This window comes from Nicotiana tabacum, chromosome 20 (assembly GCF_000715075.1).
Source record: "Nicotiana tabacum cultivar K326 chromosome 20, ASM71507v2, whole genome shotgun sequence".
Taxonomy (NCBI): Eukaryota; Viridiplantae; Streptophyta; class Magnoliopsida; order Solanales; family Solanaceae; genus Nicotiana; species Nicotiana tabacum.
Genome location: NC_134099.1, coordinates 98,898,764 through 98,924,072, shown reverse-complemented (window position 1 = coordinate 98,924,072; position 25,309 = coordinate 98,898,764). Strand labels below are relative to the sequence as shown.

Below are 25,309 nucleotides of genomic sequence, written 5' to 3'. Positions count from 1 at the left end.
ATTTTTACGCGTAGTAACATGTAGCTTGTCGTATTTTTCGTATTACTAATCCACTTATTATGGACGATACCTATAATTCTTTTGTACTGTCAGTAGAAGTTAAATTCTTACTATAATCGTAGAAAACTTGTTAATCATTCTGATTAATTATATGATGAATAATTAAAACGTATTTACAACTAAAGCAACTTTGACATGATAGATGGGGCAATGGCAAAGACAGCTCCTTTATAGTGAAACAGAAGTGGAATTATTGCAAGCTTTCATTCCTTATGGAGAAGTTGGAAGACAGGGAATACTTTTGGCTTCTCATTCCTTTCACTTCTCTATATAAGTAAATTAGCTTATGTTATAGAAATTATCCCTTTTTCCATTCATTGCTCAACAATATGGCCAATTGTATTACCTTGTATTTCTTGTTCCTTACTATCTTATTACTTGCTCTAAATCCATTTACTATGGCTCAGTCAGAAACTTATATCATCCATATGGACTTATCAGCCATGCCTAAAGCTTTCTCTAGCCATCAGAATTGGTACTTGACCACTCTTGCTTCTGTATCAGATAGTTCAAATCTTGGAACTGCAAGTAATAGAAATTCCTTTTCCTCAACAAAACTAGTATATGCTTACACTAATGCCATTCATGGTTTTAGTGCAAGTCTTTCTCCTTCTGAACTAGAAGTTGTCAAAAATTCTCCAGGCTATCTTACTTCAACTAAGGACATGACAGTTAAAATTGACACAACGCACACGTCTCAATTCCTTGGCCTAAATTCCAATTCTGGTGCATGGCCAAAGTCAGACTATGGCAAAGATGTTATAGTTGGCTTAGTTGACACAGGGATTTGGCCAGAGAGTAAAAGCTATAATGATAATGGGATGACTGAAGTTCCATCAAGATGGAAAGGAGAATGCGAAAGTGGCACTCAATTTAATTCCTCTTTATGCAACAAGAAACTCATTGGTGCGCGTTACTTCAACAAAGGCCTAATTGCCAATAATCCGAATATTACCATCTCGATGAATTCAGCTCGTGACACAGACGGGCATGGAACTCACACATCTTCTACAGCTGCAGGAAGTCTTGTAGAATCTGTATCTTATTTTGGTTATGCCCCTGGTGCTGCTACAGGGATGGCACCAAAGGCTCATGTAGCAATGTACAAGGCTTTGTGGGAGGAAGGTACAAAGTTATCTGATATTCTGGCTGCAATTGATCAGGCAATTGAGGATGGAGTGGATATAATATCCTTGTCATTAGGCATAGATGGTCGTGCGTTATATGATGATCCGGTAGCTATTGCCACATTCGCAGCAATGGAGAAAGGTATATTTGTTTCCACTTCAGCAGGGAATGAAGGGCCTGACGGTCAGAGTTTGCACAATGGAACACCTTGGATTCTCACTGTTGCTGCTGGCACAGTTGATCGCGAATTTATCGGGACACTAACTCTAGGTAATGGAGTTTCAGTTACTGGTTTATCTCTGTACCCTGGGAATTCCAGTTCAAGCGAAAGCTCCATCGTTTTTCTCAAGACGTGCCTAGAGGAGAAGGAACTGGAGAAAAATGCACTCAAAATCGTGGTCTGCTATGACACAAACGGATCAATAAGTGACCAAATGTACAATGTAAGAAACTCAAATGTTTTTGGTGGTATCTTCATAACAAATTACACTGACTTGGAATTCTACCTCCAAAGCGAATTCCCGGCTGTGTTTTTGAACTTTCAAGATGGTGATAAAGTTTTGGAGTACATAAAGAATAGTCCTTCACCCAAAGCAAAACTTGAATTTCAAGTGACACATCTTGGTGCTCAACCGGCACCAAAAGTTGCTAGCTATAGCTCAAGGGGACCATCACAAAGCTGCCCTTTTATCCTCAAACCTGACCTGATGGCTCCTGGAGCCTTAATATTAGCTTCATGGTCTCAAAAATCACCGGCAACTCAAATTAACTCGGGAGAGCTTTTCAGTAACTTCAACATCATATCGGGTACATCAATGTCATGCCCTCATGCAGCTGGTGTAGCAGCACTTCTGAAAGGAGCACACCCCAAATGGAGCCCTGCTGCCATCCGGTCGGCCATGATGACCACAGCCGACGCGGTGGACAACACGCAAATGCCCATCCGAGACATAGGTCGCAACAATAACGCTGCCAGTCCCCTAGCCATGGGAGCTGGCCATATCAATCCAAATAAGGCACTAGAGCCTGGACTTATCTATGACATTACATCACAGGACTATAACAATCTACTCTGTGCTCTAGATTTTACATCTCAACAGATAAAATCCATTACAAGGTCCTCTGCTTATTCCTGTTCCAACCCATCATTGGACTTAAACTATCCATCATTCATAGGCTATTTCAATTATAACAGCAGCAAGTCAGACCCTAAAAGGATACAAGAATTCCAGAGGACAGTGACTAATGTAGGAGAAGGTATGTCTGTATATACAGCCAAATTGACCTCAATGGATGAATATAAAGTTAGCGTTGCACCTGACAAGTTGGTTTTCAAAGAGAAGTATGAAAAGCAAAGCTACAAGCTAAGGATAGAAGGTCCATTGCTGGTTGATAATTATCTTGTTTATGGTTCTTTGAGCTGGGTGGAAACTAGCGGTAAATATGTCGTAAAAAGTCCCATTGTCGCAACTACCATAACAGTGGATCCTCTGTGAGGACAGAACTGATTATAAGTCCTGTATTCTGAAAATGTGATACAGTAATGAATAATTGTGTAGTAAAATCAAAAAAAATTCTTTTCAGTTAGTTAAAACTAACTTGCTGATTGATGCATAAAAAAATTTAAATGATTACTCTTCTCAATGTCATAACAGAAGTGGATTAATTTTGAACTCAGAACGGATAAAGTTGAATTATTAGGGGGGCAATCTTTATCCAAGACAAGACAGCTTGACAATAATTCGAGTATCTGTTGTTAAGGAGGAAATGATCAGGACACAATGCGTGTGTGTTTCAATCACAATATATATGACAATCAAGATATTTATCACTTCCTAAAATGGTTAATGTTCTCTTACACAAATCTCAAATATTAGGATATATCATATGTGGATCATACAACATGTCTTGAACTTATTTTCAGATGCTTCACAAACATGAATGAATATATAGTATTTTGGTCTGTGACATGAAGAATTTTAGCGTAAGACTGGAGTTCAAACTATAAGTGTCAGTAAACTTAGAAGTATAGTCAAGAAGAAATAGTTACCTCAATCAAAGACAAGTAGGTCCTCATTAAGACATTCCTTGTCTGTATGTCCCACTAATTTTATCCTTTATTTAGTTTCTTTGACGACATCTGGTTAGGGTGGCCTATAGCATATAGATTATACATCGTTTGGTTGGCTAGCTGCTGGTAGGTAAAGGACTTTTGAGTTCCAGGTGCAGTTGATGGTTTTTCTTTTTGCCCGTATTGGGGCTCAAATAAATCCGGAATCGCGCCACAAAGTCCCATATTGGGAGGATAAAGCGCTCCCTAACAAAGGCGGCCCCATATCCGGGTGTCACGACCCAAACCGAAGGGGCCGCGATAGGCACCCGGTGCCTTACTCAACCGAGTACCAACATAACATATTTTTCTTATCATACTATCATGGATAAATGAGCCAGAAAATACGTCATGAGATAACAAGAATAAAACATAAGGGAATACTCAACATATGACGACCCATCATGATATACAAACTTATACATGTGACATACGGGCCTATAAGGACGACATGACCATTTGTAAACTCAAAACATAGGCCAACAAGGCCATACAAGTATCCATACACCTGACGTCTGTCTATAAGCCTCTAAGAGCACATAAAATCATAAAGGTCGGGACAGGGCCCCGCCATACCAATCAATATATACCCAAAGGATACTGACCAAATAGGCAACTCCGGAGCTAGTGGAGTGCACCAACACCTTCCGCTGACCAGATAGCCTACTTGGAGGACTGTCAACCTATCAATCAGAACCTGCGGGCATGAAACGCAGCGTCCCCAGGCAAACGGGACGTTAGTACGAATAAAGTACCGAGTATGTAAGGCAGGAAAGCATAAACAAGAATAGTAATGTAAAGAGAGATAGAGGAGATACAACCTATAACATCTGAGTGCCTCTAGGGGCTACTGACGTGAAATGCAACATACATATATACACATAAACTTTTAAAAACATACACCTCTGTCGGCATCATCATCAACACACCGTACCCGGCCTCAAAGAGGACTGGGTAAAAACGTACCCGACCATCATAAGGCTCGGTAGAATCATACCCGGCCACGTGGAGCTCGGTAAATCCAACTAATCAGTGATTGCATAATAGGTGTTGTACCCGGCCGACTATAGCGCGGCTCGGTAGAGTAAAATAGATACTATATATAATGCATGCTAGACTCATGGAATCACGTTCTAAACCTTTTGGAGTGACTTAAGAATAATATTGACATCCATACCCTCAGTATGAACCTCAGTAGGATTCCAGGAACATATACACTTGCTTAGAATAATTTTATAAGGAAAGAACAACATGGACAACCTTAGTTGCTTGGAGTAGATCCGTTATAAAATAGCGTATTCATTTTACTTTAGATCATGAAAAAGAAAGAAGGAAGTGCCTTAACATACCTTAAACCCGTTGAGTCCTTAATCCCTTCCAAGCAACTCTTCAAACAAGTCAACTCAATCTATCATAGTATAAGGAGATTCAAAATCAGTGTTGTGCAAAGACTAAGTCTATAACTTAAGCTAGTAGCTCATTTACATAAATTCGGGCAGCCTATCTCCTGTAACAAGGGTCTCCTCCAATACCATATACCAACAACAACAACCAGAGAAATCCATCAATATATAAATATCAATAACAAGACACCATATAATGACAACAAGTCACAACTACTTCACGATGAGTGGCAAACTTCTATTGAAATCCGTATAAACCATATCACCCCTTATAGACTTCTTACATTAACTTAAAAACATCATTAGCATGATAATGAATTAGTTCATCAATGATTCCACCCTTATACCATATATTTATAACAAAGGAAACAATCCACAACTCCAACTATCTTCAATTAGAAACTTTATTCACTAGGTCATGTCTAGTCCAATCATTTAACTTAATCAACATCAAGATAACCTTAAGCGCCTGCAAGAACACAATACACATACCTCCTACAGTTGCTTCAAGTTGAAATCCAAGTTATATTTAGCTTACAACAACCCTCAATGGCAATACAATACCATAGAAGTGACTTAAGCTAATCCAAGTATTATCTTGTAGTTTATCATCCTAACAACTTAACCAACATACAAGCAAGATTAAGCACAATTAGTAGGCTGTTATACTCACCTTAGACAACAGCAAAAACTTGAAATTTCAGCACAAAACAGACCACAACTATCCTCAATGACAACACGACCTCAAAGAAGTATTATTCTTCACTTTTGATGTTGAAATATGGTGCAATCCATCTGCAAGAATTGAAATAACCTAGGGTTGATATGAAAACCATGGGAGAGTATTTACAGAACATAAAACACTTAAAACAACCTCCCACACGAGCTGGAACCACCCAAAAATTAGCAACAACAAGAAAAACAAGAAACTTACTAGCGCCACGGGATTTCTAACACTTGATTTGTGTTGCTTGCCCTTTGTTTGGGTCTTGGATCATGATAGAACCTTGAGAGAGTGTTTCTAAGGTCTGAATATACTGAAAATAATGACTTAAAACGGGGTTGAGGCATCTTATATATATCCATATGTCTTAAACCGCCTATGTGGGCCCCATAGACAGCTGTTTGGCGCAGTTTTGCAAAAATGCGAATATCTCTCTAGTACTATGTCATATCGACAAACGGTTTAATGTGTTAGAAACTAGACTGGTAGATCTTCAATTTGATATGTAGATAATCTCTTGATTCCAAGTATATTGGGAGAAAAGTGCATCTACATTTGACCTAAATTTCAGCACAATATGAATGCAACTTGTGATGACCTTTGCCAGTTTTTGTTCCACATCTCGCCTGACTTAAAAACATAACACACGACTATCATACGACTAAAATACCTCATAACATAACCTCCTTATCATGTTAATCACCCTAGTCTCACCCCATAAGTATATGTTATAACATTCTAAACTTGTCGACTTTCGACAAAACTTATTTTTCTTCAATTCGTTTAGCGTCTAAGCTTTCCAACCCTTTTGGTACTTGTTATTCATGATCTTAAAGATTTGTAAACTCCAAGATAAAATGATGAACTTATGTTATGTACTTTCAAAAACAACTCATTTCCGAGCTTACATCAAGTGGCTTACGATGTATTCTCACGTACGAAAACATTGGATGTAACATCATTCCGCCCCTTTGGAACATTCATCCTCGAATGTGACTGATGCATTTATCAGTCTCATACCTTGTAGCTCTTACGAATACTTTAATATTGTCCCTGACATTTAGGAAACTGTTCTGTAAATAAATCCAAGGGCCAGGATATTCCCCCCTTTAGGCCTCTTTCTCATACCACGACCCGTGGTCGGAATTCTTCCAATATCGTAACTATTGTTACCTTCTATCATGCATCATGTACAACCGTGTACTTTTATGTGTGCCTATGCGACTCTTCTCCAACTTTTAGCCAATCTATAGGCCTCACTTTGTGAACATATACAGAACCATACAAGATGTCCCTCTAGTCATCTATAGGTGTACTAAAGTTCTTTGCTTGGTACTTTGTCGAACTTACGACAATATTTATACCTTGCTCCATAGCCTCGGTTATCTATGCTTATTGTTTTACTACACCTAGGTAGTTCATACTATATCCTAACTCTTACTTTGGTTTATTATTACCGAGGTCTGCCACCCAGCTCCGAGTTACTCTTTCACTGCTTGTCCTATATGTATAAATCTAAGTCCTTTTATGCTTCCTCATTACTGTTCATCTTAATAATGACGGTCTAATCTCATCTCATGCTTTTCAACTTTTATCCATCCATTGGTGATTCACCTTAATGTTGATCCATAATCTACCACTAATAACTTGAAACCTCTTACGTAATACATTGTCACTAGGGCTCACGTCTCATCGGGGAACATCTGAAGTTATTTTCCCGATCCACCTAGGGACGATACTATTCTTCAATAACCGTATTTCATAGTATCCTAGTATGATTCATCTTATGGGGGTATTCCAATCCCACACAATTCATAAAATCCCTTTTTTTTAAATTAATACTCAATCAAAGGCCTAAATATCATCCTCTTATCTATCACAATTAGACCCTTATTCTACTACCGGGGCAACATTTCATCTCTTCCAATTGCTCCTAGTCTTAGACTCCTCTGTATTCATTCAAATTGTACCGAGTTTTTTTTATTACATATGGAAATCATCAGCTCTCTTGTTTTGATGGGTTTAATCCCGAGGACTTACATATTCTCGTCGCCTTCTAACTCACCTTTTCATATCCTTACTCCTATCTACCTAAAACCTTGTTGCTCTATGATACTTTACCTTACGACCTACACCTATCTATTTATACTACTCACAACCTTCCTTTAACTTGTTATCACCATAAATTTCCTTTCGTGCCTTCTTAGTTGTCCTTAAATGTAAGCAATTACTTTTTATGGTCGTTCTATGACTTGTTGTATGAATAATTGGCTTGTCTTATTGCCCACGAATACTATAATTCCATGTACCTCATATGATCTCAAACATCACATTTGATTCATTTTTCCAATTCATTAGACATGATAGGTGCCACTTTCTTATGGAGTGTATACAATATTGTGGTGAGACTTTTGTTACAAGATCATTTACTCTTTAGCTCACTATGCTTAAGTGGAAACCTTTTTCCTTATTTCCTCAGCTAGTCTTTTGTTGTAGTACTTAGGGAGACCTTCTGGCTCTTGTAAAGTTTGTGAGCTTGTTATATCGTACATCCGAAGGAAATTTTCATTGTTTTTACTCGCCTATAATAATCCTTAGTTACATAACTCCGAGCCCTTGTGCTCGTAGGGTTACTTCTAAGCTCAAATTTTGATTGTCTCCTTAGTAGCACTCTCTCTTATTTTCATAAAACATAAATGATACCTTTAACTACCTCAACTCCTATCTAAAAATTTTTTTAGATGATTGTAATCTCGTATCTGCGAGACTGAATTCCCTATGTTGCGGTTCACTACATTTATCTTTCATGATCTATTGATTTATCTGTGACCTCTTGTCTAGCCATAACTAGGCTATTCCCGAATCAACTACTAACTACTCGTTGGTCCATTCTCATATCTATATTCCGTATAATCTCTCTTGGGTTATTTTCTTTGTCTTAACTTATCACTCGTACTGGCTTTTTATATATCAAGTGTTCATTCGCACTTGTTTATCAATAAAATCTGGTGTGGGAACCCTTATTGCCTCTCCATGGCGGCGTGCTTGCATAATGTTCTAGAGTTGTAACATATCTATAGGGTCTGAATAAATGCAATCTCATTCCTTTCGCCTTTCTACCACATTCTTCCTTTATTATTCCATAGTTACCTGAACCAGTAACTCCGACTTAATACCATTTCACACCATATTCCCCCTTTAGGGGAGTATTAAGATATAGTACTACGACGATCTACCTATAGATGTTTTACCTCTTCATCTTTGGCGTCTTTTCACATCATCAATGAACCTTAATCGCCTTATGGTAACCTTCTGTACCAGGGATAACTAAATTTCTTATGCACGAAGGTGACACCTAGTGTAATTGGCACACTTAGTCCCTTAAGATTAACTCTGCTCGGAGTGCTTGCTTTAGGTAAGCGACTTCCTAAATAACCTTTAAAGGTCATTCGTCTATTGTCTATTCTATTATTGTTGGAACACGATCTCTGAAATTCTCACGATGTCGACCATTATCAAATCCCGAACTCCCTAATTCATGTTCGATTTTATCTTGTTTACTAGACCATACTAATTTCTATTACTACATGGGGTCTAACTTAGCCTTTTGGTAATCGCGTTGGACTCACCAACTTATTTATCGAAATGAGGATATGACCTTTGGCCTATACTCTATTATTGTCTCAAGGCCTGTCACCTCTTGTCTTTTCCTTCACTTGACTATAGACTCTATCATCATGTCATATTTGATTTACCGTTATCACCCATTTATCACATCTTACTCATAATACTTTATTTACTCTCTTTTTATTCTCTTGCTAATATTTCTGTTTATCACCTTATTCTGAAAGCTTCAACAAAATATTCTTTCACTTTTAGCTCCCTTTGCTCCATCCACTAGCTCTTCGGGTCACCTAGTATTCTCTCTTTACTAGGAACGGGAGCCATACAAAGGCAAATATTTATCCCTTCTAAGATTCATGTGCCAATCTTCTAAATTTTTCTAGACATTCTAGTATTCATATCTAAATGTACTATTCTAGATTGCACCATCGGGTGTCTCACAAGCAGAACTATTACTACATTTGCAATATCCTTTGGAAATGTTAGCCAATGATAATAATCCATCTAACATTTTGTGTTACTCTATCCCCAATTGGATCTTGCTATCCCCTTCTTCTCTTAAACTATATATGTCAACTCACATAGGGCACACTGAGATGGGCGTGGCCAATTGTACATACCTCTGTTACTTTTGAAGGTAACTCAGAATACATATATTTCTCTGCCTGAATTTTAAAAACTCAAAACCTTCACTAACTGGTACCTCGTAACCTTCGCCACCTTGCTTCTTTTACTTGTTAAAACTTGTATCTATCTTCTGATTCTCTTGTTGCTTTTTAAACCATATGGGTGGATAGATATTCAAGCCTTAGGCCTCCTTATCAAGAAACTTATGCGTCTTAGTACACATATAATCTACTGAAGACCTTACATTTACTCACCATAAGCATGATGCAAAATCGAGTTTCATTGACTCAACTCTTCCACAACAACATTTAATCTCTTACCAACTATCTGTTTAGATGAGGTATCATTGTGTTACGAATAAAATAGAATTTAGAAGTTTAAATTCTTACAATTGAGCTCTACCACATGATCTAGAGTAAGAAGAAAAAGTGACAGTCCTAAATTCCCTGCAGCCTCCTACTTATAAGCGTGGTACACTACATACTCATAAACAAGACTCTACTAGACACGGCTTGTAGACTCCCTAGGACAGAACTGCTCTGATACCACTTTTGTCATGACCCAAACCAAAGGGGCCGCGATGGACACCCGGTGCCTTACTCAATCGAGTACCAACGTAACACATCTTTCTTATCATACTATCATGGGTAAATGAGCCAGAAAATACGTCATGAGATAATAAAAATAAAACATAAGCGAATACTCAAGATATGACGACCTATCATGATATACAAACTTATACATGTAACATACGGGCCTATAAGGCCGACATGACCATTTATAAACTCAAAACATAGGCCGACAAGGCCATACAAGTATCCATACACCTGACGTCTATCTATAAACCTCTAAGAGTACATAGAATCATAAAGGCTGGGACAGGGCCCCACCATACCAATCAATTAATATCCAAAGCTTACTGACCAAATAGGCAACTCCGGAGCTAGTGGAGTGCACCAACACCTTCCGCTGAGCAGATAGCCTACTTGGAGGACTATAAACCTACCAATCGGGACATGTGGGCATGAAACGCAGCGTCCCAAGGCAAATGGGACGTCAGTACAAATAAACTACCGAGTATGTAAGGTAGGAAAACATAAACAAGAATAGTAATATAAAGAGTGATAGAGGAGATATATATATATATATATATATATATATATATATATATATATATATATATATATATATATATATATATATATATATATATATATATATATATATATATATATATATATATATATATATATATATATATATATATATATATATATATATATATATATATATATATATATATATATATATATATATATCGGCATCATCATCATCATACCGTACCCAGCCTTAAAGAGGACTTAGTAAAAATGTACCCGACCATCATAAGACTCGGTAGAATCGTACCCGACCACGTGGTGCTCGGTAAACCCAACTGATCAGTGGTTGCACAATAGGTGTCGTACCCGACCGACTATAGCGCGGCTCGGTAGAGTAAAATAGATAAATATATAATGCATGCCAGACTTATGGAATCACATTCTAAACCTTTTGGAGTGACTTAAGAACATTACGAGCATCCATACCCTCAATATGAACCTCAGTAGGATTCAAAGAACATACACACTTGCTTAGAATAATTTTATAAGGAAAGAACAACATGGACAACCTTAGTTACTAGGAGTAGATCTGTTATGAAATAGCGTATTCATTTCACTTTAGATCATGCCAAAATAAAGAAGGAAGCGCTTAACATACCTTAAACCCGTTGAGTACTTAATCCCTTCCAAGCAACTCTTCAAACAAGTCAACTCAATCTATCATAGTATAAGGAGATTCAAAATAAGTGCTGAGCAAAGACTAAGTCTGTAACTTAAGCTAGTAGCTCATTTATGCAAATTCGGGCAGCGTCTCTCCTGTAACAAGGGTCTCCTCCAATACCATATACCAACAACAACAATCAAAGAAATCCATCAACATATAAATATCAACAACAAGACACCATATAACGACCACAAGTCACAACTACTTCACGATGAGCGACAAGCTTCGATTGGAATCCATATAACTCATATCACCCCTTATAGACTTCTTACATTAACTTAACAACATCATTAACATGATACTGAATTAGTTCATCAATGATTCCACCCTTATACCTGTCACGACCCGGATTTCCCACCCTCGGGGGTCGTGATGGTGCCTACTAATGAAAGCTAGGCAAGCCAATTGTTCCAATTACTTAACCTTTCTCATATATTTTAATCCTTTAACAATGGTGAACAAACATCATAAAAGTAGCGAAATTAAATAAGCGGAAGAAACGAAATGTAACAGTTTAATATTAATACCAATACAATTCCATAAACTAGAAAGCTACCCAGATCTGGTGTCATAATTTCACAGACGGTCTAAGAGTTCTACAAATAAGGATCCAAAAGGTAAATACAAGTTGTTTCAGAAATACATAGAAGAAACAGTATAGAAAGATAGAAGGAGATGCGAGGTCCTGCGGACGCCTCCAGGACTACCTCGGGTCACCTGAATGGACTGAAGACAACACCCTCACTGCGGTCCAAAAGCTGCAGCACCGAGATCTGCACACAGTGCAGAGTGTAGTATCAGCACAATCGACCCCATGTGCTGGTAAGTGCCTAGCCTAACCTCAACGAAGTAGTGACAAGGCTAGGACAGGACTACCAAATAAACATGTGCAGTTAAATCATATACAATAAAAAAATAAAGGTAGAAGTGTACATCTAAGGATATGAGGGGGAACATGCTACAGAGAACATCAAGTAATAACAGAAGAACAACAGATAAATATAAGGAACATCAAAGTTCAATTATCAATAAGAATCAGAAATAAAGACAAGTGCACGACATCACCCTTCGTGCTTTTACTCTCGTCCTCACCATAAAATCAATAAAATCGGCACGGTATCACCCTTCATGCTTTTACCTCACGTAATCATGGCACGGAGTGATCCTTCGTGCATTATAACTCATATCATTGCACGAAATTGTACATCGTGTGGCACGACATCATTCTTCGTGCTTTAACCTCACAATATTGGCATGGCATCACCCTTCATGCATTAACATTCTCTCACAAATATAATACACGGCATCACCCTTCATGCTTTAATACTCTTCCTTACCCAAACAACGATCACAAAGCAATAAGGGCAAGGGAATCAATAAAACCACAATAAAATCCCGGCAAGGGAACAATAGTATAATAACCATATCCCGGCAAGGGAGATAACATCAAAAGTAACAACATTCTGGCAAGGGAGAGAATATCATAAACCTCTTCTCTTTTCCACATTTACTTCACAACTCAATTCACAACTTGAGCCAATGCTCTACAATGTTCAATTGCCAATAATACTCCCACAAATCATTTTACAACTTGAGCCAACGCTCTTCAATGTTCAATTACCAATATTACTTCTACAGGCCTTGTTCAACAAAAGAAATCCTCATATAGAGCATGACAATACGAATTGGAGTCACATTAATTATAGTATAAGACTCACGGGCATGCTTGACACCAACGTATAGATACTCGTCACCATGCCTCTACGTCGTACTCAAAAATTAACACATAGCAAATAAGACATGACTCATAATCCCTCAAGCTAAGGTTAGACCAAACACTTACCTCGATGCCATGAATACAATTCAAGCCTCAACTATTATTTTACCTCTTGTTTCCACTACCAATTCACTTGTATCTAGCCACAATTTACTTAACGACATCAATAAAAGTTAAATGAATCAATTCTAATGCATGAAATAGGTTTTCTAATGTTTTTCCCAAAAAGTCAAAAATCGACCCCGGGCCCACATGGTCAAAACCCGAGGTTCGAACCAAAACCCGATTACCCATTCACCCACAAACCCAAATATATAATTTGTTTTGAAATCGGACCTCAAATCGAGGTCCGAATCCCCAAAATTTGAAAAATCTAAGTTCTACCCAAACACCCAATTTCCCCATGAAAACCCTTGATTTTGAGTTAAAATCATGTGAAAATATGTTAAAGATTAAAGAAAACGAGTTAGAAATGACTTACAATCGATTTGGAAAAGTATTTGTCTTTGAAAAATCGCCCAAAGGTGTTTTAGGTTTGAGAGGGTGTGAAAAATGAGAAATTTTCGGCTATGTTATGATTTAGCAGATTGCCAATGTCGCAATTGCGATCAGGGTTCGCAATTACGAACCCCTTCAAAACCTGCTGATTTCGCAAATGCAAAGACTATGTTGCATTTACGACCCTAAAGGAATCCGGTCACTTTCGCATTTGCGAGGGACCCTTCGCATTTACGATAAATGGGTCGCATTTGCGACCAATGCCTGCCCAGGCTTGGTTCGCATTTGCGACGCTTGGGTTGAAATTACCAAGCCTGAGAACTTCGCAATTGCGAAGCCTAATCTCGAAATTGTGAGATCCGAGGCCTGGGAAAAAATACCAGATACCAGCACTTGATCCTAAGTCCAATTTCACTCTGTGGCCTATCCAAAACTCACCTGAGCCCTTGGGGCTCCAAACCAAACATGCACACTAACCTAAAAACATCATACGGACTTGCTCATGTGATCAAATCATCAAAAGACCATCAATAACTATGAATTTAGCATCAAAATCAAAGAAAAATTTCATGAACTCTTAAGTCCCATTTTTATCAACCGACTGTCCGATTCACGTCATATCTAGTCTGTTTCTTACCAAATTTTACAGGCTTAACTTAAATCCCATATAAGACCTGTACCGAGCTCCGGAACCAAAATACGGGTCTGATACCATCAAATTAAAACATATTTAAATTTCTGAAAACTCTTATAATTTCAGTTAATAATTTCTTCAAAAATTTATTTCTCGGGCTTGGGACCTCAAAATTCAATTTCGGGCATCCACCCAAGTCTCATATTTTCCTACGGACCCTCCGGGATCGTCAAATCATAGGTCCGGGTCCGTTTACTCAAATTATTGACCGAAGTCAACTTAATTTCATTTTAAAAGCAAAATTTATCATTTTCACAAATTTTCACATAATGGCTTTCCGAATACACGCCCGGACTACGCACGTAAATCTAAGTGAGATAAAAGAGATTTTTAAGGCCTCGGATCACAGAATCGACTTGTAAAACAAGTGATGAACAAGGCCTCGGATCTCTTTTAAGGCCTTAAAAGAGATTTTTAAGGCTTGAACTACGCACGCAAAAAGGTCATCACATTCTCTACCTCTAAAACAATTGTTCGTCCTCGAACGGCCATAGAAAGGAAGTACCTGAGTCGGAGAAAAGATGGGGGTATCGGCTCCGTGTATCGGACTCAGACTCCAAGGTCGCTGCCTCAACAGGCTGACCTCTCCACTGAACACGAACAAAAGGAAAACTTTTTGATCTTAACTGACGAACCTACTGGTCTAGAATAGCTACCAGCTCCTCCTCATAGGACAAGTTCTTGTCCAACTAGACAGTGCTGAAATCTAACACTTGGGATGGATTGTCGTGATACTTCTGAAGTATGGACACATGAAACACTAGATGCACGACTGATAAGCTCGACGGCAATGCAAGTCTGTAAACCACCTCTCCCACTCGATCAAGAATCTCAAACGGGCCAATAAATCTAGGGCTAAGCTTGCCCCTCTTCCCAAATCTCATCACGCCCTTCATAGGCGACACCGAAGCAACACCCGCTTGCCGACCAGGAATGCCACATCGCGAACCTTACAGCCGACATAACTCTTTTGTTTGGACTGAGCTATACGAAGCTTATCCTGACCTTGTCCAAGGCATCCTGTACTAGATCCATACCCAACAACCGAGCCTCTCCCGGCTCAAACCATCCAACCGGTGACCAACATCTCCTACCATATAAAGCCTCATAAAGAGCCATCTGGATACTCGACTGGTAGATGTTATTGTAGGAAAACTTCACTAAAGGCAAGAACTGATCCCACGAGCCTCCAAAGTCAATGACACAAGCTCAGAGCATATCCTCAAAAATCTGAATAGTACGCTCGAACTGCCCGTTCTCCTGAGGATGAAATGTTGTGCTCAACTTAACCCGTGTGCCCAACTCACGCTAAAGTGCTCTCTAGAAATGTGAGGTAAACTGCGTACCTCGGTCCAACATGATAGGCATGGGCACGCCATGAAGACGAACAATCTCCCAGATATAGATCTCAGCTAACCTCTCAGAAGAATAGGAGACTACCACATGAATGAAATGTGCTGACTTGGTCAGCCTATCAACAATAACCCATACTACAACGAACTTCCTCTGAGTCCGTGGAAGTCCAACAACGAAGTCCATAGTGAGACTTAATACTTTATCATATAGAAACTTTTCACTTAACTCACTTCTGGAGAACCATAGCAACACACAGGTGAATTCTCATAACCGTAGAATATACAAACCTCTAAGTAGTGGTCTAAGCCACCATTGCCCTTCCGGGATCCGCCTACACATGACAAGCCATAACAGAAGAATATTTCGGAATAATATCAATTATGGCGGCCGATAAGCCTCACACGCACCGTTTCACAAATCACTTGCATAACTTGATCACGCTAAAGAACTGATCACTACCAGCAATATGCCAATTCAACTATGGCTAACCAACCTATATTCTTTCCAATTTATCCTTGATTGCCTTAGAAATAGTAATAACTCCATTTAACACATACACACTCTACCCGCACTCATCCTGAGTGACCTTGAATCACGAGACCATGCTGTCTCAAATCTCACGAACCATTTCATACCACCCAAATGCTACACTGCAAGTCAAAACATCATAGAACATTTTGGGACTCTTCTCATAAGCTGCTACAAAGCTTGATTCTTAACCGAACCTATAGGCTCGAAATCATTAGGCACCACACTTTACCCCTTTGAATCCACTAGGACCGTTGTTGAGAGCCACCCGCTCTGACTTGGCCCCGAATATAATCGACTCCATGAATCTTCTAGCACATGAATACCCTATCGGCGAAGCATCTGGCAGAATCACTTCCCTTGAAACCCGCATCTATACAAGGCATAAATCTTGAATCCTTCCCCAAGTCTGAACATGAGCCAATAAGGCCAAACATAGCACACCTTTAACAATTCCTTTGCTCAAATTACCGCTTATGTTCTTTTCCCACAGCTAAGATAACCCATCAATATGCTAATAACCAGAAACCTCGCAAGTAGTTAACCATGCAACCCAATCATAGGTGGTGGGACTCTCCCACTTAGCTTGAAACCACTATTACATAACTCTGGAATTCACTAGGATTCTTTATCTCTTATTGACATAAGCTTGCGCAACACATCGCAAAATTCTCGGAATCTTTCTGTAAAACCCCCTTTTTATATTCTGAATCATCAATCACATTTGCACGATCGATCTCTTTGCTGTATAACCAATAGAATTCTTTGCAGAAGCTTTGCCAACCATACGACCACCAATCTGCTCACTAGAGATAATCCACCTGTGGAATTTACGTGCCGACATCTTCCAACGCTGCTGCACAGGGTAATATCACTACGACGGCAGTAACCCATCCTGAGTCCGAGCTCACTCTCTAGATGCACAAGTTCCTTCACCCCTCACGAAAATCAATTAAATGTGCGGCAATATCCTTCCAATTCAAAGGTATGTTGTATCCTTCTTCATTTCAAGCAGTTCCTTTCCGTTATATCAAATATCCTGCCGCCTAATAGCCTATACCTCAAATTAAATCCGTACACCCCAATCACCCGTCACTAAAATTCCCAAATCATTCCAAACTCTCTTTAAGGTGCATAGTCATCCTACCACAAAGCCTATATGCAACTCCGCCACTCTCCCGCTTTGGTAGAAATCACCCCCTTTAATCGACTACTCGACCTTTACTTCTTATACCTGGCCTTCTAGAAATTTTAACCACCGCCTGACACTCCCCACATGTCCTTCCTCATCCTTTGCTTCTCAGTTGTTGCCTTAATAAAATCTATCTTCATAGCACTTGAACCCACAAATCGCTACTAACTTTTAAACCTTTTCAAATATCACCTTTCTCGAGCCATCAACATTAGAAACACCGATTCAATCCTGAACCACCGCACCCCGCAATATCTAAAAGTCATTTCTCCAATATTATTTCACAATATCTTACCCCAAAGGCAAATTGCAGAAGACCATAACACCGACGAACTTAACACATACAATCGAGGACAACGACACTACATCGCAGATGAAAATTCCACCACGCTCGAAAATACCAAGTCTTGTTACTCCATCATCCCTAATCTGGACATTCATAGGCCAATTGCTTTTCCTCTGCTAGAAATAAAATATCAGATCTCTGAATCGTGCACTGAGTAGACTTCCTTTCAAATCATTCACTGCCCCAACACATAGGCAAGTATCCTACCATCAAGTCAATACTGTGCGATAACCAATCGTGAGCATCATAGCAACCTTTGCATAGCCTCTAAGCTCTTAGAAGCACAACTACCGAGCCGAAACAATAGAAAAATCCTTCTGCAAGGCGACGACAATAGCCCAACCAACTATACTGGGAGAAACATCCCCCACCACATCTATAGTACCATTACAATTCTTAAATTCTTGATAACAAGCGGTTCGCATCGTGTAAGGTTGAGTAGGAAGGAAACAAGGGCATAAGCCCCAAGGAATCAAATCGCACGATGAGGAATCAAGGAGGGAAGTTCTCCTAACAGCCCTGTAGCCTCCTGAAGATAAGTACAGACGTCTCCGTACCGATCCACGAGACTCTACTAGACTTGCTCATGACTCGTGAGACCTAAGGGAACCTAGTGCTCTGTACCATGTTGTCACGACCCAAATTCCACTAAGGGTCATGATGGCGCCGGACACCACTGCTAGGCAAGCCAACTAAATACTTAATTAAATTCTCGTTTTAAAACTATGATTTTCCTTCAATTTCACTAGTAAAAGATAATCATTTCAAATCCAATATGAATATTAAGCAGTTAATACAAGATACCCCATAATCATCCTAGAATCCGGTGTCACAAGTGCATGAGCATTTACTAGGAAATGAAATAAAATACGGTAACTGTCCCAAATACAAAGTGGATAGAAATGAAAAAAACACAATACAATACTCTGAAGGGGACTCTGCTGGCTGCGGGCCAACTCGATAAATGCAGCTCACCTAAGTCTCCATATCAACTATGCCGTTATGCCACTAAGCCACTAGCCATATATGAACCTGTGCAACAAAAATGCACAGCAAGTATAGTATGAGTACGAAAACAACGTGTACCCAATGAGTATCTCGTCTAATCTCGAAGAAGCAGAGACGAGATGTCGACTTCGACACTTGCTAGTGGTCCAATAGTAATATTATTAATGTGATGAATCATGGATATATTAAGAACAACAGTAAATTCAAATAAGTCACGAAACAAGTAAAAATTCTTTTTTATTTAAAAGTCTCCGAATTCATAACCCATTCATTAACAATTATCTCAAGTCGGGGAGAGAAAATATCAATATCAATAAATCTTCTGTCAAGCAATACAAGCATGCGCAAATCATGCCGAGTTCGTACGGCCCGATCCAACATAAATGTAAAATGTGCACTGCCGAGGGTCGAACGACGCGAACCATAAATACATCTATTACCCCGCTAGTGAATCATACATGCGACACGGTCAAATTTAAATAAACAATCACCCTGCTCGTGAATCATACATGCGACGCAGGTACACATAGAAATACATGCTCAAACAGCCAATTAAGAATTTATCGGGGAACATTTATCCAAATAAAAGCCAATTCTATTTTAACGATTTAAGAAAATGAAGTTTAATCCTTTTAAAAATTCATTTACCAATTCGATAGGATTTAAGTAATTCAACTGTCAATAAGATTACAATTATTCCAAGTATAGCATGCTTTTGGGTCCTAGACTACCCGGACTTAAACATAATAGTAGCTATGCACGGACTCTCATCACCTCGTGCGTACGTAGCCCCCAACAAATAGAAGTACATAACCAATTATTTCACCTACAATTCCCTCTTACAAGGTTAGAAAGGAGACTCACCTCGCTCTAAAGATCTATAACCGACATTCCACGCCCTTCTGAAGACCCGAATCGATGTACAATGCTCCAAAACTAGCCAATAATTATGCAAAATCCATTAATATATGCTCAATTACCCCTAATGATCCAGTTTATAATAATTTTTAACCCCGATCAAAAATTTGACAATTGCGCCCTCGGGCCCACGTGCCCGAATTCCAAAATTTTTCGAAGATTAAGTTTACCCATAGCCTCATGAACTCAAATATATAATTTACTCTCAATCCCATACCCAAAATCGTGGTCAAAATTCGAGAATATCAAATTTCTAGGTCTTCCTCAAAACCCCAAATTTCTAAAAATTTCCTTGTCTAAATCCATTTATAAACCTTGTATTTACTAAAAACTAGTAGAAATCACTTACCTTATGCTTGGTGATGAAAATGACACTCCAAAGTTGCTCCAAAATCAGCTCCCATGGAAAATGAAGTGAAAATGAGCCAAAACACCGATTTTTAAAAGAACACTGCCCAGGCGACCCTTCATCGCGAACGCGGAACATCCTTCGCATTCGTGAAGCTTAGAAATTTCATGCCCAGAAAATCCTTCTCCGCATTCGCGACCCGCTGATCGCGTTCGCGAAAGCCAACTTCCCCGACCTATCGCGTTCGCATTACCCTCTATGCGTTCGCGTAGGCCAAATGGACTTGAGCCTAGCTCCCCCTTACCTTCTTCGCATTCACGTAACCTTGGTCGCATTCGCGAAGGCTAAACTCAGCAGCCTTATCTACTCCTCTTCGCGAACACGACACTCCCTTCGCGTTCGTGAAGAAGGAAACCAAACACCAGCTAACAGCAGTTCCAAAACAGCCCGAAATGCTCCCAAGCCACCCCGAAACACACCCGAGGCTCTTGGGACCCCGTCTAATCACACCAACCAGTCCTATAACATAACACGGACCAGATCGAGGCCTAAAATCACATCAAACAACATCAAAATCATGAATCACCCTCCAATTCAAGCTTAACGAACTTTAGAATTTCAAACTTCTACATTCGATGTCGAAACCTATCAAATCACGTCCGATTGACCTCAAATTTTGCACACAAGTCATATTCGACATTATGGACCTACTCCAACTTCCATAATCAGAATCTGACTCCGATATCAAAAAGTCCACTTCCGTTCAAACTCCTCAAAAGCTTTCTAATTTCTATCTTTAGCCAAATGACTCCAAAATGACCCACGGACCTCCGAATTCACTTCCGATCGCGCTCCCAATACCAGAATCACCATACGAAGCTATTCCCAAACTCATAATCCCAAAAGGACATTGATAACGCTAAAATGCACTTCAACCCAAACTTATGAAATTCCTTCCAAAAACCTAACTTCCACAAAGCCGAAATATTCCCGGGTCTTCCAAAACCCAGTCCAGACATACGCCCAAGTCAGAAATCATCATAAGAACCTACTGGAACATTCTAATCCTGATTCCGAGGTCGTTTACTCAAAAATCCAACCATAGTCAATTCTTTCACCTTAAAGCTTCCGAATTGAGCATTTTCTTTCCAAATCAACGCATAACTTCCCGAAATTCAATTCCGAACATGCGTACAAGTCATAATACCTGAAATAAAGCTGCTCATGGCCTCAAACTACTGAACGACGCGCTATAGTTCAAAACGACCGGTCGGGTCATTACAAATATAGTCCATTGACATTTGTTCCAAGAGGCATGATTTCTAATAACACAGCAATAAACATAATTGCAGCATTTTATACTTGTGTTTGCTAGCAGACAGTATGTGTGTGTGTCCATTGACATTTGTTCCAATAGGCATTATTTCTAATAACACAACAATAAACATAATTGCAACATTTTCTACTTGTGTTTGCTAGCAAACAGTATGTGTGTGTGTGCGCTTTCTCTAATGGCATGGTTTCTATAGTGCATATAGTAATTGGACAACACATATAGCACATAATGATCAAGTCATATAGGCACATTATCTACCCATTTTTCATGCAAATATTGCATTCTACCTATTTTCCCTTTTACTAACACCCCAATCGTTTGTACAATGGTATTGTTACAGACCCAAATGAATAAATAAACATAGTAATGTTACATGGCAATAGATAGGCCTATAGCGGGTCCAAGTAAAACAATTAAATACCTAGCCTTACTAGGCCTTCAACATAGCATACCATATGATCACATGTCCATAAGGGAGTTCGACCCCCTTCCAATGAGCCACAACACCAAATAATGCATCACTTAGGACAACCAACACAAAAACACAGCACATGATATGGGAATAGAGAAATAGGGATGGCTTGGGGTTAGAGGAATGGCTAAGGACAAATCCCTAGTGTGTCAGAGTTCACAAAGGTCTCAGATGGACCCCGAGTGGTGCTCACACTAGGGATACCAACAAAGAGCCCAGGTAGCCTTGGCTTTCAGCCGGCTAAGAATAGGGATTTGGAATACCAAAGTAATAGGTAGGGAGGATGGATAGCAATTCATAGAAGGATCATACAGCACAAATGCTCAAGTAGACCAGCAAATTCAAGCCAGGTTCACATAATCAAAGTACCACGTAATCAGTCATAATAGGAATTAGGAGTAGAAGCAGGTTTGTAAAACATAGGTTGACAGTTAAAGGTATAAATTGCGTTAAGTCTAATCTAACGCCATATTAATCTATACTTAAACACAATGGAAGGATACACATATTGATAACCATGGAAAGGAGAGAACAATAGATGAACCAAGTCATACTGGATAAAACATGCTAGCACAAGAGTCATAGAGAATAGAGTGTTTGCCTTTAGAGAACCAGGATAGCGTGAAACAGGTTTAAACAAGTATCAGAGCATTATTACAAAACACTCCAATATACATAGGACCTAGTAAAAGTTCATTCAAGTAAAGAGGTTTCCACGTAGCTAGGGCATTAGCTAATCACAATATGCAAAAAACATCATACAAACACAATATTAAAGACCAAAATTAACATGTTAAGATGATATAGGGTCTAGAGATAATCTTAGGAGATAAGAGATAACAGAATGCAAATTATAGTGAAGCATGGCATGAATAGTAGACTATTCTCATGTGTCACAAAATGACATCAAAGTTGAACACCATCATAGTTGAATCAAAGTTAGGATACATATGCAATAAAATAATTAAACATTATGAGGGTTTAAATACTAGCCAATAGCAGGATTAAAAGAGTGCAGAGTGTAGAAGCAAAACCCAAAATCCCCGATGCTTCAGAGTTCATGAGAGCCTCAAGAATGGGCTCCGAGCAGTGCTTGCACCGGAGGAGGTTATTCTATAGTTTCAGCGAGTTTGAAAGTAATAGTAAGTAAATGAGAGAGTAGTGGAAAATAATAGTCAGAGTCCCCGTCCTCAAAATCTCTTTTGATAGGGGTTTATATAGTAGAAATCAAACAAGTAAACATGGAAACAAATTATTCAAATACAAATAAGGTAAGATATACTAGAATCAATTAGAATAGGTTGTTTAGGGCATAAACAAAGGGGATTCAGTAAATCAACAGGGAATAATAATTATCACACAAATAATACTAAAAATAAAGGAATACAGAAGATTAAACAAAGAACGACAAAAATCATACCGAAAATCATTTTGAGTCAGATTTAGGATAAAAAAAATAAAGTAGAAAATAGGGAAACATGACAAATTAAACAGAGATATGTAAAGAATAGTCAAACACGAAAAAGAAAAAGTATGAATCAAGAACCAGTAAGAGGTGAGGGAACATTTCAAACCCCAGTTCAAAATGGAAGCATGGATAGTCGAAGATCTCACTGAATCAGACCATATAGAATGTATATAAACGAAATATCATCTAAATTTCAGAGACTGAAGGCGGTGAAATCCCGCTTGAATATTGGTACTTGCCAAATTTTGGGCAAGTACCATATAACATTGTAATCTTGCAAGGAATACTGAGGAATCACATAAAAGGTAAGAAAATCATGGAAGGAATCCATGATTGAGACGGATTTGGAGAAAGTTTGAGTGAGGCAACTAGGGTTAGAGGAGATGAGAGTATGGAGGATTCTGAGGCGGCGGGTTCAGAGGGAATGGTTAGGGTTTGGTTAGTTAAAATGGGCGGGTTAGATATGGGCCGTTAATAAAAATGGTTGGGTCTGGTTTTGGAAATGGGTACCGACCGGGTATTAGACAGGGTCATTTGGTCTTGGGCTAATTTGGGTCCGAATTTTGGTCTTAAAAATGGGCTATTGTTTAAATACACAAAAAATTTTAAAAATAATTTATAAAAAATGTTTAATAAATAAATAAAAATATTATTTATGCAATAAAATGATTAACAATAATAATTTAGTATTATAAAAATACAAAAGGCTATTTTTGTTACGCCCCGAAATATTACATCAATATTACGTCCTGCGGTATTTCATTACGACGACGTTGCACCCTGAAATATTGTACGTTAAAATTTCGTTTCTAGTTAACCGTCGTAGGGGATGAGATCATCTTGACGTTAACGTACTTACGCTATTTATAACAAGCGATAAATAAGTGTTATTAAGGATAAAGGGGTACACGGATTAAAGAAAACGAGTTTCGTTGAAAGTGGCCAATTTGAAATAAAATACGGGTCGAGCGATAATACCCGATAATTATGAACTAGTACCATTCAAGGTACCATATGACCACGGTAGTGTAATATATAAAGTATATATGAAGTATTTTGAAAATAAACAAAATTTTAAGTAATTTGTGATAATTCTTAAATTATGCGGGTAATAAATTAATTACTGGGTAACGAAATATTACCCGATTATCTAATAAATGGATAAATTAATAAAATTACACCCAAAAAAGATCGTGGCAGCCAACCACTTTCCAAACAATGACTCATAGTCATGTTGGAATAGGTGGCTATCTAAGGGTTGATTGAATTTAATACGTAGCTTAGTCTGGCTGCATTTTCCTTTTGGACAACAACAACAACAACAACAACAACAACAACGATCCAGTATAATCCCACAAGTGGGGTCTGGGGAGGGTAATATGTACGCAGACCTTACCCCTACCCCGAAGGGTAGAGAGGTTGTTTCCAGGAGACCCTCGGCTCAAAAAAGACGAGATTTGGACAAAAAGAACCAAAATATGTTCTTGATTCAAAAGATGTTGGAGATTTGAATTCAAAAGAGAAAATTCTAGCTTCTTGGTCTTGAAAATGTTAGCCCCTGCTTAGTCAATTCAAGCTTTAAACAAAGCAAATTTTCCATTTCTCATGAACAAACACCAACAAAATGACGAGCTCCCACAAGAAAATGTTTTCCAACCAAAACAATCCAACGAAGATTATTGGAAGTTTAATAATGTAAAAATTTTGGGGTTCTAAAGGAATACGGTGCAATATTCTCCAAGAATATTATACGGAGTTTTTTCTATTCCGGGTATGTTAAGGCTATCCCTTCTTTCTTTTTCCATGATCCATATGATATGAATGAAATGTGCAAATGCACAAATTCCATAAGTGACTCTACTCGTGG

At 38.6% G+C, this 25,309-nt stretch overlaps 1 protein-coding gene across 1 annotated transcript; it reads left to right on the top strand.

Moving 5' to 3' along the window:
• The first annotated feature begins 235 nt into the window (after positions 1-235).
• Positions 236-2,832, top strand: LOC107793176 (subtilisin-like protease SBT3). Its single transcript, XM_016615466.2, has one exon. It carries the CDS (start codon positions 390-392, stop codon positions 2,682-2,684), a length of 2,295 nt encoding a protein of 764 aa, XP_016470952.2. The 5' UTR covers positions 236-389; the 3' UTR covers positions 2,685-2,832.
• The last annotated feature ends 22,477 nt before the right edge of the window (positions 2,833-25,309 follow it).